The 19,316-nt window shown below is 45.1% G+C and overlaps 1 protein-coding gene across 1 annotated transcript in view; it reads left to right on the top strand.

Moving 5' to 3' along the window:
* The window catches only part of LOC142575034 (neprilysin-1-like), a 622,756-nt gene that overhangs the window by 300,744 nt on the left and 302,696 nt on the right, over positions 1-19,316 (top strand). Inside the window, exon 11 of the mRNA XM_075684001.1 lies at positions 8,881-8,979. Within this exon, the coding sequence (XP_075540116.1) occupies positions 8,881-8,979 (99 nt within the window). The remainder of the gene's footprint in view (positions 1-8,880; positions 8,980-19,316) is intronic.

The following is a 19,316-nucleotide window of genomic DNA, read 5'->3' as shown; positions in this document are numbered from 1 at the left end:
AAGGGAGGGCGAAATGCAAGAAACGCTCTTGTACTGAGATTTAGGAGCTCGGTAAAAAACCCCGGGTTAATAATGAGAAAATTAGACATCCACCCAATCGTCGCAATTGCTACAATGGAAATCCATACGGGTTCCTCGAAAGAGAAGCCTCGCTATTGAATAAAAATTCGTCCTGATCCGGGACTCGAACCCGGGACCACCGCCTTTCCGGGGCAGCCGCTCTACCGTCTCAGCTAACCAGGCGGCTCGCAGATGGCCGGGCGAAGTCAAATTTCTCAACAGCTATATTGCCATGAGCCAATTTAGAAAGAAGAAGAAGAAAACGCTAAAGATAAGAAGAGGACAAGAAAGCACGAAGAATCGGTGGGAAAAATAAAGAAAAAAAGAAGTTAGAAAATTAGAGCGTCCAAATAAAAAGAATACAATATTTGAAATAAGAAGTGCAACAGTGCACATGGAGCTGCGTGGCCAACGGAAAAAGGACACGTACGCGAAGAGAGCGGCCCAGCTACGCTATGAAATGACGAGGGGCAGAGGAGCTGGAAGCCAGAGACGGCGGCAACCACAGTGGAAGCTGCTTTTCAGCTGCCGCGGCCGCAACTCACGAGCTGAGCGGGCACTCCACCGCAGACCGCAAGACTAGAGGCTGAGGGAGCCGTTTGCCGGACTAACTGCGGCTACGATCCGTGGCCAAAACGATTCAACCGGGCGATCCAGGCGCCTCGGTCACCTCACTGCCCTGACTACCTCAACCGGTCAACCGTGGGTCGAACATCAGACGCAGCGACATCGAGTCCACGACGCATCGGCGGGCCCAACGACGTGTCGTCGGAAGCAGCGACAACAAGGTGACGTGGCTACGTCGATGGACTTGATGTAAATATCTTGAACTTCATAACACTTCGTGCGTAAGGACTTTAGACAACATTCTCAATCACCCTCACTTTGTGAATAGTTTGTCGTGTGTTAGGTTTTTTGCTATTGGGTTTGTAACGCGTGCTTTCTTGATAAATATATTTTTCTTATATTCACGCAACATAAAGACTTTTACTAACTCAATTGTTCCTTGCGTCATGTTTACCACTATGAGACGTTGACAAAATATTGGTGAGCTTTCCGTGGTCGATGTCCTAAATACTAGGTCTCGCATTTCGCAGGAACATGAATTATTAGAAGCTGTTCATCATCGTCATCATCATCACAATCCTTAATCTTAATTTCTTAATCTCATCCGTCCACCTAACATTCTGCCGCCCACTGCTGCGCTTCCATTCTCTTGGAATCCAGTCCGTAACCCTTAATGACGACCGGTTATCTTCCCTCCTCATTACATACCCTGCCCATGCCCCCATTTCTTTTTCTTGATTTCAACTAAGATGTCATTAACTCGCGTTCGTTCCCTCATCCAATCTGCTCTCTTCTTATCCGTTAACGTTACACCCATCGTTCTTCTTTCCATAGCTCATTGCGTTGTCCTCAATTTTGAAGTAGAACCCTTTTCGTAAGGCTCCGGGTTTCTGCCGCAGGCGTGATGGTAAGACACAGCTGTTATACAATTTTTTATTGAGAGATAATGGCAACCTGCTGCTCATGATCAGAGAATGCCTGCCAAACTGACCGAAAGGGGGTGCGCCATCTAGCCAAACTAGACCACAACATGATTGAACAGTTAACAGGAGATCTCTCAGTGGGAGACACTATACCACATTATCCCCCTCTGGAAAGAACTAACTATTCAGTGAAACGCACGCACGAAGCCACGTGCTTAAAGCCAAAAATAATTTCTGTCCGTCCCCCCCCAAGTTCACCACAAGCGCACTAGTCTTTGGAGGCCCAAGAACACAGACAGTCATTGAAGCACCAGTGTCCAGGCGCTTCCAGTGCGTCTGGCACTTCACAAAGAAATATCCATGTGTCACACTGCACTGCAGACTATTCAACACAGAACCCGATAAGCAACACAGGGTACAAGTCTAACTGCACCACACCTGAAGAAACATACATTCTACATCTGTATCGAATAAAGCAACACATGACCTATCTCTGTAATGTCACGGTGATGCCCTTAGCCATGGCACTTCAGGGATGGCACTACGCCCTACACCAAAAGGGACACTAAAGCGAAACAATAAATTAGTTTAGACTAATGAATCATTGTTTGAGAACCCTGCAGGCAGTCCCTTCAAAAGAATAGCTTGATTATTAGATGAGAAAATGAAGGTCCAAGCATCAGTCTTGAATTTCGCGCCGAAACTCCAGCGCCGGCACGTCAGCGTGACGTCAGCGATGCCAAAGTATGTTTTCGCATTTGGGCCGCGTTGGCTGAATAAAGGTTCCCGAAACTTGCCATGTTTAATATTTGGTCCCATTAGAACACATGTAGTCAATCTGTACCGCTATATGTAATTAGTAGGCTCTAGAAGGTGCCATCAAAATCCGAGACGTCAAAGCCCCCAGGTGGAGGAACTTAAGTAGGCGTCACCACCCGTATTTCGTTCTTGCGCTTTTTCTGGCTTACCAAATGTCTTATCGTTGTAAGAGTGGTGTTTTTGGTGTTGTAGAACGGTAATTTACTGATGCAGCAGAAATCATTTCTCACTTGAGTGCCCCTTTAAGAAACAAAATCATCGAGCCACGGAAACCGTTTATCGCTAAGATGAGGACGTGTGCGTACCTCAGGTGAGCTTTGGTGGTTGCGACGTGTATCGGTCGACTTTGAAGACCCAGTCGTCCCACTATTGTTTTCCTCCCCCTGGTTTGACATTTGAATTTTGGTGTCGCACAAAGCTGAATAGAGTCGCCCAGGAAGCTCCTCTCGACGTCCCAACAAGTTCTGGGAGGCTACCGATTCCTCCACGGAATCAGAGACGACTGCTGGCTGTGAAGACTCGGAACTGATACAGTCGGATGAACTACTTAGCTGATCCTTATTACTATAAGACGATGTAACTGTAGACGAGTCATCGAGATGACTATCCAAGTTTGAATATGAGTACAAAAAGTATTTGCCACTTGTAGATGATGTATTATCTTCTGAATCCTTTTCTACAAGGGTTGACTTAGACGGATTCCTCTACTTTGCACCATTGAGTACAACAGTAGATAGTCCTATCTGGGCCTTAACTGTACGAAGTTTACTCTACTTATAGAACCCTTTCCTATTAAACCTTATTTTGACGGTGTCTCCCACCTTGATACGAGTTGCCTGAGCACCTCTACGTTTTTCTACATACTGTTTAGTCTGCCACTGTTTCTACGAGACCCTTTCTCGAACTTGAGGCCGAAAACTGTCCCGTTCTGCTACATGACTACAAAACCTAAAGTTGCTAATATCTATCTTTGAACGAGGTTGTCGACCATGAAGTAGGCAAGCTGCGGAGAGACCCGTTGTAGCATGTGGCGTATTCCTAGAGGAACCCAAGAATTCTGTAATGCTTTTCGAAGCATCTCGACCTTCAAGCCTGTCTACCTGCAAATGTTCCTTAATGACTCAGTTGAACCTTTCTACTTGACCGTTTTTTCTGAGGATAATAGTTTGAGGGAAAAAAATGAGCGATACCCTTTTCCTTTAGGTAATCCTGGAATTGTTTTCAGACAAACTGCGGACCACTGTCCGTAACTATGGAGTCTGACAGCCCTTCACGGCTGAAAGCCCAGTCTAGAAGCTTAATGACATCATCTGTAGAGATGGAATTAGTACCAAATACTTCTGGGCCACTTTGAGTAATAATCAACTAAAGTGACTAGTTACCTAGGGGGGGACTTGTTTATTGGCCCAATGATGTCCATTCCCAATTTCTGCCAAGGCCCGTTTGGCCATTCGACTGGCTGTAATGGAGCTACATGAGGCTTTGCAGACTTGTCTGCCAGGTGACGTACATGACAATGATTTACATACTGTTCTACAGTACTATCCATCTGAGGCCACCAGTAGCGTTCACGGAGAAGCTGCTTGGTACGTACTATGGCCTGATGATTTTCATGTGCCAACTGAAGAAATGTAGGTACTAGTACACTGGGTATTTCCACGCGATCACCATGCATGAATAATGCATCCACAAAAGACAATTCGTCATTTACATGAAAATAAGCTATTAAACCATTGCCTATGTTTTTCTTATAAGGCCAACCGTCTGACAGATATTTAATGACTTTCTGAAGAGTTTCATCTGTACTCGTGGCAAGTTGCACTGTTTTCTTGTGAACGACCGGTGTAACGGGATATTATTTCTTCATACTGAATTACATTCCGAGAATCATGTACTGGAAGTCTAGACAAGACATCAGCTACTATATTTTCTGATCCTTTGCAATATTCAATGCGAAAGTTGAAATACAGAAGCCTGGCTGACCATCTCGAAATGCGAAGAGGTCGACGACGTGACTCTTCAGCGGCCAGTAATGTAACTACAGCTTGAAACGTCTACCCCAGAGGTAAACGTGCCATTTTTCACACGCGACCAGACATGCTAGAGCTTCACTCTCGCCTGCAAGATACTTTCTTTCTGCAGCCGACAGAGTTCTAGACGCAAATGCTACAGTTTCAAGCTTAGAACCATACTGTTGTTTTAACACAGCACCAACACCAACATCAGATGCATCAGTCGTGACTACTACAGGCAATTCAGCATTGAAGACCCTAATGATGGGAGAACTTTTAAGACGAGCTTTCAACTGATTGAAGCTGTGCTGGGCATCATCAGACCAAGCAAAACTTTGCCTTTGCCTGAGCATGAGGCAAAGCGGTTCTACCAGTTCCGCGTAATGATCAATGAACTTGGCGTAATAACTAGCTAATCCTAAAAAGGATTGCAATGACTTAATATCTGTAGGAGCAGGCGCATTCAGAATTGCTTTTACCGTGCTCTCCATAGGCGAAATGCCTTCAGCTGAAATCCTATGGCCCAGAAAAGGCAGTTCTCTAACTGAGAAGAAACATTTTTCATTTAGTTTCATACCACTGTTCGAAATGCAAACTAGGACTTCTCTCAAGTTAGCATCATGCTCAGGTTTTGTCTCACCCCGTAACCAAAATGTCATCAAGGTAACAGACAACATTGTTACAACTCTTCAAAACCCAGGACTTGTTGGGACGTCGAGAGGAGCTTCCTGGGCAACCTCCTTGAGCATTGTGCGACACCAACATTCAAATTTCAAACCAGAGGGAGGGAAACAATAGTGGGACGACTGGGTCTTCAAAGTCGACCGATACGCGTCGAAACCACCAAAGTTCGTCTGAGGTACGCACACATCCTCATCGTAGCAAGAAACAGCCTCCGTGGCTCGATGATATTGTTTTTTAAGTGTAGGGCGTAGGGCCATCCCTGAAGTGCTACGGCTAGTGGCCTCGCCGTGACATTACAGAGATAGGTCATGTGTTGCGTTGTTCAATACAGATGTACAATGTATTTTTCTTCAGGTGTGGTACAGTGAGACTTGTACCCAGTGTTGCTTGGAGAAATTTCTCAAGTCGACTGTTGTTTTTGATTGCTTGCTGTCCGCCAAAATGATTTCTAAATGTTCGGTGGTCATCAATGACAAAGATGCTCCAGTGTCCAGCAGCAGTCGCATGGAGACGCCGCTAACTGCGACCGGAACTTCCAAATCTTTTTTTTAGTTTCAAAAGCGCTTACCGTGAAGACAGGCGTGGACGGCTGCGCTGCGGAATTTGACGAAGACAGTGACTCTGCGGAAGAGACATGCTGCACAGCTGTTCGGGTTTCTCGGTATATTGAAGCGAAATGACCGAATGTGTGGCAGGCGTTGCAGCGCCGATTTCTTGCTGGACAATTCTTGTAAGACGCGATATGCTTCGTGCTGCCACACCGATCGCAGGTGCGACGTTCGAAATTAAGGTCTTTCTTCGCATCCTGGTCTTTCTGTTGATTTACCGAGGATTGCTCCCCGGTCCCGGAGCCTCGTGAGAAATGTCGACCCCATCTTGGCGGCTTCTCGGAAGAAGTCGGCCACCTTGGCGGCCTCCCGGAAGAAGTAGGCCATCTTCATGGCCACCCGCACGAAGTCGGCCATCTTGGCGACCTCCTGGACGAAGTCTGCCATCTTGGCCCGTCGACGAAACGCCATGCTGGGATGCCTCGATCCTTTGAACATTTTCAGCGCCGAACGCGCGGTTCGCTCAATGCAGAGCTTCTATTGAGCGGCCAATTTCTTCCGCCTTGCCCAAGGAAAGGTTTTCACCATGGGCTAACAGCTTCTCGCGAACGCTGGCGTTCGCTACTTCATGGATAATCTGATCTTCGACGCGCTCGTTTCAAGTCGAGCCGAAATTGCACTGGACTGCCTTTTCCTTTAATGCCGTAACGAATTCGAGAAATGCTTCCCCCTAAAACTGCTTTCTGCTCGTAAATTCGTGCCTTTCCGCCAATACATTTGTTGACGCGACGAACAGCCAGTCAAGACGCTGCACGAGTTTCTGGAATTTCGACGCGGCCAGAACCGTATCCGGTGACGCTGACGCTACTTCAGTCGATTGTCTTGCTGCTTCCTGCTCCTCCTCTGCGAAGTACTTGCGTTGTCCTTCTCGTATGAGAACGCTGACGAGCGCGGACGCTCGCCGCGCGTCCATCCAGTCACCACCGCCGGCCACTTCAAGGTGGGCCTGGAATTTTTTTTCCATCAGTACCACGGAATAGACGGCGGGCCAGGCAACTCCAGGAAGACAGGCAGGTTGATACCGAAGGAAGCTATGCCAGGTAGGAGTGCAGGAGACAAGCCGGAGCTCGAGGCAGCAACAGAGCAGGCAAGAACAAAGGGGTCGAAGAAGGCTTAGGCGCTGGAGCCTCGTGACGCAGAGTGCGTCGTCGGCGTTTACATGCCGTGCGGACACGGGAAGAAACGCTTCACTCAGGAGTTCGTTGATCCCCCGGAGCTTCAGTCGGAACTGGAGCGGGGATCCCATACTCGTCGCCAAAAAGTTGTGTCGGCAGCGGCAGGCAGCGGGTGCCTGGCGTCCGGAGAGCGCTCGGCGAGCGCCCGACGACGCCGACGCGTGCGAGGCAGGCGCAGAGGCGCAGGCTCTTGAGCAAATTACATAAAGGACTGGGCTGGCAAGCGGCCGTTTAATACGTGAAGACTTCCCTGCCAGATGTCACCACCTTTGGTTGAAGCCAAACACATGACCGAATGGGGGTGCGCCATCTAGCCAAACTAGACCACAACATGATTGAACAGTTAGAAGGAAACCTCTCAGAGGGAGACACTATACCACAACATCAAGTCCACGACGCATCGGCGAGCCCAATGACGTCTCGTCAAAAGCAGCGACAACTAGGCGACGTGGCTACGTCGATGGACTTGATGTAAATATCTTGAACTTCATAACACGTCGTGTGTACGGACTTTGGACAACATTCTCAATTAACTCGCTTTGTGGAGAGTTTGTCGTGAATTATGTTTCTTACGATTGGGTTTGTAACGCGTGCTTTTTTGACATGTATTTTTCTTATGCTCACGCCCGATAAAGGCCTTCAGTAACTCAAACGTTCCTTGCGTCGTGATTACCATCATGAGACTTCGACATATGTAAATTCTGCTTCGCCCTGATATCTGCTAGCCCCCTCGTTAGCTCAGATGGCAGAGCAGCTGTCTCGGAAAAGCGATGGTCCAGGGTTTGAGTCCCGGACCAGGACAAATTTTTCTTCAACTGCCAGGCTTTTCTTAGCGGAAGCCATATGGGTTTCCTTAGTGGCAATTGCTACGATTGGGTGGATGTCTCATTTTTCCTTTATTACTTTCTTCCCTCCACCTTGCGGGTTTCCGCCGGTATATTACGTCAAACCCGTGGTTGTAAAAATTGATCCTGAATTCGCTCTACGGCGTGCTTCATAATTATAGCGTGGTTTTGGCACGTAAAGCCAATAAATGTTTTATAGTTCAGAGTTGCTTGCCAACGAATTTAATAAAGCATTTATTAGCGAAAAAAAAAGAAAACGAGAACGCGTATATCAGTCGTGCATCTATGTTCCGGCGCAGGAAGGAGCAAACGTTTTTAGATAGAATGCTGTAATTTTGTTGAACGTATGCATGGTAAGATGTCTACGATGTTCATTACCTCTCATACGCGGTGTTGTATGTGCCCCTTTTCTGAATCTTTATATGTATGCAGTATGCTCTGAATTAACTTTAGTTGCGGGTTAGTCCTATGTCTACTTCCTTTGTTCCGTCTGAGGTGCGAGCTTGTTAACCTGCAAGCTGTTGAATATCATGTGCTGCCGCATCAATAATAGATGAAAAAAGCAGCGCTCCGAGACGGGACGAGACAAACAGCCGTGCGCCTTTGTCCTATGTTGCAGCGTCGTCTTATAAAATTTAATTATGAACCGACTAGTCCGTATACATATTCATTATAGGTCTGTGTGTTTTAGAGGTACTTGTGAGCCGACATTATATCTGCAGGATTTATGTCATGATTTATTATTTGATTGCACAGAACACTCGCAGACACAGCTTTGTCGCCCAACACTCAGCGTCCGTTATTCGACGAGATACTTGCGTGCAGGCGAAGAAAGCTTCGCTTCACGAGCAGAGAAATGTTCTGTAAATGAGACTTCGGAGACAGCAGTCGCTCCAAACACTGGGTCTTGAGTCAATTTCCGGATACCTTCGACAGTGCCGCAATATCTAAGGTGTTTGTCAACTGCAGAAGGCGGTGACTGGAAATACGGGTAGCGGTAGACAATGTACTTCAATGTCGTCACGAAGCCATCAGTGCACATTTCGTGATGTACATTGTAGCTGTTCGTGCGGTATACATTAAAATATCTCTTCGTTTCTGTCATGTAGCGCCGTGGAATGTCGCACTGTGCTCTCAAAATCATTCGGTCTGCCACATTGAGAACTCTTCGATACTTGTTTACGCAGCACTTGTCCAAGTTCACCGGCGTGGTTTCGGCATTCAGCAGCTTCTTCAGCGACTATGCGAAGTCGCGGATTGATGATTACGCCGTGTGCAACTACAAGGTAACTGTTTGAAGGTTATGAAGTGAGGACAGTGCACTTCTAGAATGGTTTTATATACGGTCCATGTGCAAGGAATTGCCTTCCAACAATCTGCTCAACGCGCATTCACGAGTGGACAGTTGAAAAGTCGTAAAATGCTATGTAAAACTCGCTTCTCTTCATCAGGTCATTGTTAATCCTTGTACATCTTCACACATTCGCTCAAAAGTACTTTTTCGCAGAAAGCACAATATTTCATTAATGTGCAATGCGAAAATGTGAATTCTTATGCATTCATTCATTTAGCTTCCGAAGATACTGGCAAGCTCAACATCTTATACTCATCTTGTGCAACCATCCTGTAATATCGATTTCTGCTACGACATTATTTTATGATTATGAGCGTGTACTATGTATATCATTTCATTTCTTATACCCTCAAGACCACAAGGTATTACAGAGCAGAGTGGGGTAAAAAAAGTTTAAGAAAAACAAAGAGGGCAGCAAGTGACGTAATCACAGACATGTGAAGCCCGAATCTAGGGTGTCGATTATGGTCGTACGAAATTGCGCATGGTCTTCAATAGCAATCAACGCGCCAGGATGGTGATTCCATTCTTGACACGTCCTGGGAAGAAAAGACTCATGACAAGCTCTAGTGCGACACTGAAAAACTCCAACTTTGTGATGATGATCAATGCGAGAAGATATGTAGGTTGGGGATGAAATAAGATTATCGCGCAGATATGAATTATGGAACTATATTTTATGAAACAGAGCTAGGCGAGAGCATTTGCGACGAGCAGAAAGCGATGGAAGTTGCAGGATGTTTTTCATAGAAGTTACGCTTGCCGCATGGTTACAATTGCTTAAGATGAAACGCGAGGCATTGTTTTGAACACGTTCGAGAGACTGGGATAGTGTCTCAGCATAAGGGTCCCAAATTGATGAAGCGTATTCCATTTTGTTTCTAATTAGCGTCTTGTACAAAATTAACTCTAATGATGCCGGAGCGGAAAAGAAGTTTCGACGGATATAACCTAACATGCGATTACTTTTATTGATAACGCTGTCGATGTGTAAAGACCAGGAAAAGGTATTTTTTATTTATTTATTGCAAATACCTACAGCGCCCGAGTTGGGCATTATCGTAGGGGGCTTAATTACAAACATAAGAGTCAACTTCGCGAACAACGGCATCATATCATCTGTGGTATTACAAATACAATAATCGTAATTAGTAAAGAAAGACAACACATCCAATACTAACAACATCCGATTATAAAATTTGTTACACAATGCATAAAATGGCACACTGGAAATATTGTCTAAAACAGGTTCACGTAAATTTCTCTATGGCAGATGAAAAACTGGGTGCAGACACTATCTCATCCGGGAGCAAATTGCACTCTGCAATTGTTCGCGGAAAGAATGAAAACTTAAATACATTAATACGACTTTGGTAGGCCCTTATTTTCTTGGAATTGTCGCGTCCTTTAGATTGATAATGAGGTGATTTTAAATATATGTTCTTATCGATTACTCTGTTACCGCTGTTAATGTTGTGTAAAAGCTTTAACCTGATTATATTTCTGCGTGTGGACAGCAACTTCCATTCTAGATTTCCCCTGATTTGAGAACCTCTAATTTTGTAGTCGTAGATGCCCGTGACGAATCTTGCAGCCCGTTTCTGAACACGCTCTAACTTATCTTCAAAAACTTTCTTTAAGGGGTCCGATGCTGCGCAAGCGTATTCTAACACTGGCCTAATATTTGTAAGATACAAAGCTTCCTTCAATGGTTTTGGCGCACACTTGAAGTTCCTGTGGAAAAGGTGCAAAAGGCGGCACGCTTTAGCGCTTGTTGTGTCAATGTGGGATGCCCAGTCTAATCCCGCAGTTAAAGTGACGCCCAGGTATTTGACTTCGTCAACGCATTGTACTAAAACATTATTTAGTGAGTATGAACTGGGCACCTTTTTCTTTCTGTTCGTAAATTTAACATCATAACACTTTGCTACGTTCAAATCCATTTTTCATTTAGCACACCAGGAACAAATTTTTTTGCGATCAAACTGCAGCACACTCGTATGTTCGGCACAAGACACAGGATGGTACAGAACACAATCATCCGCATACAGTCTGATATTTGAAACACAGCCTTCACTTAAGTCATTGATAAATATGAGGAACAGCAACGGCCCAAGGAACGACCCTTGAGGCACACCTGATAAAACATTAAGCGTTCTCGACGTCGCACCGATCAGAGCCACTTTTTTCTGCCGTTTATACTAATAATCTCTAATTCAACCGTAAAGTGAATCGGGGAGGCCAAGAAATGATAGTTTGTGCAAAAGTAAGTCACGCGGGACTACATCAAACGCCTTTTGAAAATCAATAAATATAGCATCAATCTCTGTACTATTGCTAAAGCCGAGTGCAGCGTCATGTATGAATTCAGTAAGTTGAGTGCTAGAGGATAATCCCGTGCGAAATCCATGCTGGGTCGGGATGAAAAAGTTATGGTCATGAAGATGCTTAATAAGACCAGACTAAATAACATGTTCTAGTGTTTTACAACAAACAGATGTCAAAGACACCGGTCTGTAATTACTTGCCAACTCACGACGACCACTTTTAAATATAGAAGTTACATTGGCCATTTCCCATTCATTAAGTAGATTTAGAGAATTTATTGACTTGGTAAATAATTCAACCAAGATAGGAGCAATACTGTGGGAACAGCGTTTCAACACGTCATTTGATATACCATCCGGACCATGAACAGAATAAGGATTAATGTGGCACAACAGAGCCCTAATTCCAGCCTCATTTAGAGATTAAATGGACACCTAGGTATTTGTAAGATGTAACTGCTTCCATGGTAGTATAGTTAAGGTTATGGGTCGGAAGAGGAAGTTGACGGCGGGTTACACGCATGGCTTTGCACTTAGATGGGTTTAGTTTCATTAACCATAAGTTTCACCAGTTACAGAAAGCGTTAATGTCGTTTTGCAGAATGTTAGTATCAGCAGTGTCAGAAATGTCACGAAGAATAACGCAATCGTCGGCAAAGAGATAAATGTTAGAAGAAATTTCATTGGGTAAGTCATTAATATAAATTAAGTAAAGGTGAGGGCCTAACATTGATCCTTGAGGAACGCCAGATTCAACAGTGCTAAATGTAGAGAAGTGGTTATTAAATGCAACGAACTGCGATCCATGAAGAAGAAAGTGCTCTAGCTATGTAAACAGATTAGGGTCAGGACTTAGCTTACTAAGCTTTAAAATGAGTAGTTTGTGACGTACCTTGTCGAAAACCTTTCCAACGTCAAGGAAAACAGTCTGCGCATGAACCTTTATCAAGATCAAGATGAAGATCGTGAGTGAACGAAAGCAGTTGTGTTTCACAGGACAAACTTTTGCGGAAGCCGTGCTGCGCGTGGTGTGAAGAATGAGTTATCGTCTAAGTGCTTAACTAAATGAGAGAACAAGATATGTTCGAGTGCTTTACAAGGAATGCTAGTGCGGGAAATAGGGCGGTAGTTATGAGGTGAGCATTTGTTGCCGGACTTGCGAAGCGGAACCACCTTCCCAATTTTCCCGTCTGCAGGGAACTCATGGGTGTCCAAAGATTATTGGAATATTTTCGAAAGTATTTAAGATGAGTAACCAGAAGTGCTCTTCAAAAACTTTGCGGTAACCAGGTCAGGGCCAGGGCTTGACGACACCTTTGGATATTTAAGCACATTTTCAACCCCAAGTGGCTCGATCATAATAAAATCCATAGCCGTGTAATTGCAGCTATCTTGGGTGGGAAACGCAGGATCAGGACATAAACCGAAATTACTGCAGAATACGGAGTTCAGGATTCGGGGACATTCAGCGTCGGGTATTCTTGATCCACTAGAATCAGCTAGGTTATTGTATCATCTTTGGAAGGGTTTAAGATGCGCCAAAGCTAATTCGGGTCTTCTGTAAGTATTGTGTTCTTGAAATATACTTTTAGCGAATTTTTACAAGGTATGTAAGCTTCGTTGGCGTCCTTGTAAGCGTCCCACTTAGATGCCAAATGACTTTTTTTGCAATGCGGTACAGGCGCTTTTTGCGATTGCAAAGCCTCTTTAGGTGGCAATTGAACCAAGGCGCCTTAGAACTCGATATTATACGCGACGGAATAAACTTATCAGTTAGTTCATGCACTTTGTTTCTTAATATGGTCCAGTTATTGTCTACCGTACGATCATCGAAGTTACTTAAAAAGAGATGAAGGAAGTTAGATAGTTGCAAGTTTGTATCATTAACGTTTGCCTTGTGGTAGTCATATATTACCCTTTTTTTCACAGCTGGCTTTGACAGTGGAGACGTGGCGTTAAATGAATGAAATAGATGGTCGCTTGCAGCAGGTATACATGAAACATCCGTAATAAGGTCAGGATGAGAGCATAATATCAAGTGTAAGATATTGGCAGTATCCTTTGAAATTCTTGTTGGTTCAGATACTGGCTAAGTTAAAGAAAATAAAGAACAAAGATCAAGAAATTCATTACACTTTGAACAATATGAATAACAAGCAGGTGGATCAGAGTTCCGAATTATATTCCGGAACTTAAAGTTCCCCATTATATAACGGGTGTTTTTGGATGCAGCACAAAAAGTGTGCTTAGTGCGTTATGCAGTTCGGCAGTGAAAGAAGACGGGTAAGAGGGAGGGCGGTAACAAACAGCGAAAATAAATTTTCGATGGCCTAGGTCCACGCAGGCGCACACTATTTCTAGGTTGCTGTGAAGGGTAACGTGGTGACAAGGCAAAGATTTCGAAATGGCAAGCAGTGCGCCTCCACCATGGCCAGCCATGCGATCACAGCGGAAGATGTGAAAGCGGGATGTCAAAAATTCACAGTCGTACACCTGAGGATGCAACCACATTTCAGTTAGAGCGACAACACCGGCACCGCAGTTGTCGACGAGAGAGTTAAGTGCTTGGCGCTTGTTTATCACACTTTTTATGTTAGCAAGAAGCACTGGGACATGTGCTGCTGAAGCAACGCTACTTCCCCTCACGTGTGCCTTCGTAGCAAAGGGACTGCCTGAACTGACAGCTGTGGTTGCTCCATCGGGAGTGCGTGCTTGCTTTGCTTGACGCTGTCATTCGTTAGGTCATACAGGAAGGATTGCCTACCAATAAAAAGCTTAATAAAGGTTATCTGAAACGGGAGTGAGCTGGGGCTGGCGCTTACCAAAATTCGATAAGCTTTTTCTTTGCGTGCGTTGTAGTGGGCGAGAAGTCCTCAGACACAGAAACGTTAGCTTTCAGCTGTTGCGCGAGAAAAGTATGGTTTCCGTGACCTTAAAGTTCGTTCATTTAAGTATAACGGGGGGGGGGGGTGTACTTCCCGACTGAGAAGGCCCCGATACGATGCGCGCGTTCAACCGACTTTGGTGGCACATCACGTTCCATCGCAGACGACAAGGCAGCGATTGTTTTCTTTTCGGTCCGCAGCCATGATTCGCGGGGGTCAGGTAAGCCATAAAAAATCATATTGTTACGCCTTGTCCTGTTGTCCAGATCATGTAGACGCGCTATCAGGAGACCTGCTGTTTTTCCAAGCTTTCCGCTCACTGTTGCACTTTGACCAAATCACTAGAGACATTGTCAAGCGTTTCGGGTTTCTTTTTCGAGTGATTCGAGGCGATGGTAAATGTCAGCTTACTTTCAATAGCTTCTTGGCTTGTTTTACAAGCTCAGCTGCTGTTTTTTATGTGTTTTAGCATTTGCAGGACCTAACTAATTTCTTCGGACTGAAGCTAATTAACACTGTTAGAAGCAACTACACCTTGGCTTGATTTTAGAGGTTTTGAAGGCCCTGGGTTTTCCTCGACATCGCCACATTGTAACAACTGCAGACTCATATTAATGCAGTCACACACACTATCGAAGAAAACAAGTGGGTAGGAGAGCAGCAATAGGGAGCGATTGTCACTCCGCCTAGCGTACAAAGCCAAATTGTTACACACCTGACGAGCGAAGAAATGACGCATATGAAGCATACTGCCACAAGCCCTGCTCCACTGTCCACTAAAACGGTAGACCATCCGCGCGCTGCTTATGAAGAAGCCAGCCGTGGGCGTTTCTTCCGGTGTTGTCGTCCCAGGAGCGATGAGCTTCCTATCCAGCCGCCAACTGCCTGAAGGTGGCACGTAGGTCACAGCACGTGTGCTGTCGACGGAACCACGATGGTCATGATCACCAGCCGTGCAAGCGCCGGCCTCAGGGTAGATATGCAGGGGCGCAAACGGTGAAACAATCACCACGATCAGCAACACCTGAGGGGAGAAGAAATCATGCATATGAAGCATACTGCCACAAGCACTGCTCCACTGCCCACTAAATTGGTAGACCATCCGCGCATTGCTTATGAAGAAGCCAGCCATGGGCTTTTCATCCAGTGTTTTCGTCCCAGGAGCCATGAGCTTCCCGTGCAGCAGCCAACCGTGAGAAGGTGGCACGTAGGTCTCAGCACGTGTGCTGTCAACAGAACCACGATGGTCATGATCAGCAACCGTGCAAGCGCTAGCCTGAGGGTAGATATGCCGGGGCGCAAACGGTGAGACAATCGCCAAGATCAGCAGCACCTGATGAGCGAAGAAATGATGCATATAAAGTATACTGCCACCAGCACTGCTCCACTGCTCACTAAAAGGGCAGACTATCCGCGCGTCGCTCATGAAGAAGCCAGGCGCGGGCGTTTCTTCCGGTGGTGTCCCAGATGCGATGAGCTTCCCGTCGAGCAGCCAACTGTGTGAAGGTGGGACGTAAGTCTCAGCACGTGTGCTGTCGACGGAACCACGATGGTCATAATCAGGAACCATGATAGCGCCGGCCTGAGGGAAGATATGCTGGGGCGCAATTGGTGAAACAATCACCGGGATCAGCAACACCTGAGGGGCGAAGAAATGATGCATATGAAGCATACTGCCACAAGCACTGCTCCACTGCCCACTAAAATGTTAGACCATCCGCGCGCCATTTGTGAAAAAGTCGGGCATGGGCGTTTCTTCCGGTGTTGGCGTCCCAGATGCGTCCCAGTTTCCTGTCCAGCAACCAACTGTGTGAAGGCGGCACGTAAGTATGAGCACGTGCGCTGTCAACGGAACCACGATGGTCAAGATCAGCAACCGTGCAAGAGCCTGCCTGAGGGTAGATATGCAGGGGCGCAATTGGTGAAACAATCATCGGGATCAGCAACACCTGAGGGGCAAAGAAATGGTGCATATGAAACATACTGCCACAAGCACTGCTCCACTGCTCACTAAAAGGGCAGGCTATCCGCGCGCCATTCATGAAAAAGCCGGGCATGGGCGTTTCTTCCGGTGTTGTCGTCCCAGATGCGTCCCAGCTTCCTGTCCAGCAACCAACTGTGAGAAGGCGGCACGTAAGTCTCAGCACGTGTGCTGCTGACAGAACTACGATGGTCATAATCAGCAACCATGCTAGCGCCGGCCTGAGGGTAGATATGCAGGGGCGCAAACGGTGCAACAATTACTAGGATCAGCAACACCTGAGGGGCGATGAAATGATGCATATGAAGCATACTGCCACCAGCACTGCTCTAATGCCCACTAATATGGTAGACCATCCGCGCGTTGCTTATGAAGAAGCCGGACATGGGCGTTTCTTCCAGTGTTGTCGTCCCAGATGCGTCCTAGTTGCCTGTCCAGCAGCCAACCGTGTGAAGGTGGCACCTAGATCTCAGCACGTGTGGTGTCGACGGAACCATGATGGTCATGATCAGCAACCATGCTAGCGCCGGCCTGAGGGAAGATATGCAGCGACGCAAACGATGAAACAATCGCCAGGATCAGCAACACCTGAGGGGCGATGAAATGATGCATATGAAGCATACTGCCACCAGCACTGCTCCAATGCCCACTGAAATGGTAGACCATCCGTGCGTTGCTTATGAAGAAGTAGGCCATGGGCGTTTCTTCCGGTGTTGTCGTCCCAGGAGGGATGAGCTTCCCGTGCAGCAGCCCACTGTGTGAAGGTGGCACGTAGGTCTCAGCAAGTGTTCTGTCGACGGAACCACGATGGTCATGATCAGCAACCGTGCAAGGGCCGGCCTGAGCGTAGATATGCAGGGGTGCAAGCGGAGAAACAATCGCCATGATCAGCAACATCTGAGGGGCGAAGAATAATAATAATAACTTCTTTATTTCCATCAGTGATGGAGGAGACTGCGGGTAAAAGTCGCTTTGGGCAAGCGACATGACTAGAGTTCGCAGCCTCCGTTACAAGGCAAACAGCAATTGAACAGGAGACATATATATACATAGCAATTGACTATATGTGAAATATGCACAAATATAAACGCAAGAAACACAACTTATCTGAAAAAAGCTCTTCAATTATTTAAGAAAGATTGAGTGACAAAATGTTCACGTAAAGCTCGTACACCAGTTACATAAATATCAAGACCTGATTTCAGAAACATATTTAAAAGTGTTGGTAGTGTGTATGATATCTTTTGTGTAGAATAATTGGCACGCGGAGTGACCACCTTCCACTGTTCCGTACACCTTGTGATGTAGGAATGTGTGTTCCTGGTGAGATTAGATAACTCATGAAAAAACTTTAAGTTCTCTTTTACCTCCCGTTTGAAAGCTTGATTTAGCTTGTAATTATAAAGGTTAAAAACGGGTATTACATTTGCTATCTGAAATAAGTCTGATGTGTGGGCATTGTAAGGCAGGTTAAATAGTACTCGCAAAAAATTTGTTTGAAGTATATGTATCTTTTCTAGATTCGTATGTGATGTGGTACCCCACACGAGCAGACAATAATAAAGTGTAAAAAAAATAGGGTGTCATAAATAAGAACCTTGATTCTGTAAGGTAAAAGAGGTCTCAGCTGCACCATCATGACAACTACACTAGATAATTTGCCCAATACCGATTCTATGTGCATGTCCCAAAGCATATTTTGTGTGAAAATAACGCCAAGTATTTTAAAACTATCTACAATTTCTAGGTCTACATGGTTACGAACAAGGTTGATGGAACTGATTATTTGCTTAGATTCGGGCCTAAAGATTATTGCTTTTGTTTTGTTTATATTGATTTGTGGACAGTTTTATTTTGACCATACATGAAGAGTTTTCAGAGCAGTGTTAGCTTTATTCTCAAGGCTACTAGGGTCAAGTGACGAAAAAAATATAGTGGCATCGTCTGCGTACATTACGTATTTCGCATCTTTATAGATATTTACTAAGTCATTTATATATATGATAAACAGGAACGGGCCAAGAGTACCACCCTGAGAGACGCCTCTGGTGACGTGCTTCAAATTTGAGCGGCTGTTGTTTATTTCAACATATTGATAGCGATTATCAAGATAAGATTTTATAAGGCTTCCACAGTGCCCTCGAATACCGTAGGTTTCAAGCTTTTCAAGTAGAACCGAGTGAAGGATGCAATCAAATGCTTTAGTAAAATCAATATAAATACCAAGGACAATGTGTTTAATTTCAAACTGTGATATAATAAATAGTTTTTGATGGAGTAGTGCTAATTCTGTAGACCGTCGTTTTCTAAATCGAAACTGGGCTGGAGAAATTAGCCTGTGCTTGTCAAAAAACTTCGAAACCTGCATTAGTATTAGTTTTTCTAGACCCTTCGAAAAAACAGGTAATATAGAAATGGGTCTAAAATTCTTAGTATCATTAACGTGACCTTTCTTGAACAATACAGACACTCTGGCTATTTGCATCTGTTTAGGAAAGATAGCGCTTGACAAAGACAAATTAAAAATATAGGTAATATACGGGGAAATGATATCAAGTACATACGTGATAGGGCGAACCTGCATGCGTTCTGCATCGCAACTTGAGCTATTTTTAGTGATAGGAAAACTGATGTCACCTCATGTTCAGTAAAGGGATGAAGAAAGAGTGAAGATGAATTTCTGTTCGGCATAAATTCACTAATATCAGACGACGCACTACTACCAGAAAAGTTTACAAGGTAATCATTAAAAACATTTGCAAAAGCACTTCCCCATACTTCGTTTCCACTAAGTATTAGCGTTTGTATTCACGGAGCTGATTTTCGACGATTAAAGACATCATTTAACTTTTTCCATAAGGTATCAGGGTTGTTCAAACAACCCTCGAATTCTCCATGAAAATAGGACTTCCTATGAGATTTTAGTTCCTTATTTAGCTTGTTTCTATACGACTTCTATTGCTTTAATATACTTGGCTCCTTAGTCTTGACGAACTTGTGATAGAGCGCGTTTTTATAATTAATACGTTTTAGCAATTCGGGGCTTATTCACAGCTTCCGTAATTTTTTACCGAGG

This window comes from Dermacentor variabilis, chromosome 3 (genome assembly GCF_050947875.1).
Source record: "Dermacentor variabilis isolate Ectoservices chromosome 3, ASM5094787v1, whole genome shotgun sequence".
NCBI lineage: Eukaryota > Metazoa > Arthropoda > Arachnida > Ixodida > Ixodidae > Dermacentor > Dermacentor variabilis.
Note: the sequence above shows the minus strand (reverse complement) of the source record. Positions and strands in the feature narration are given on the sequence as shown.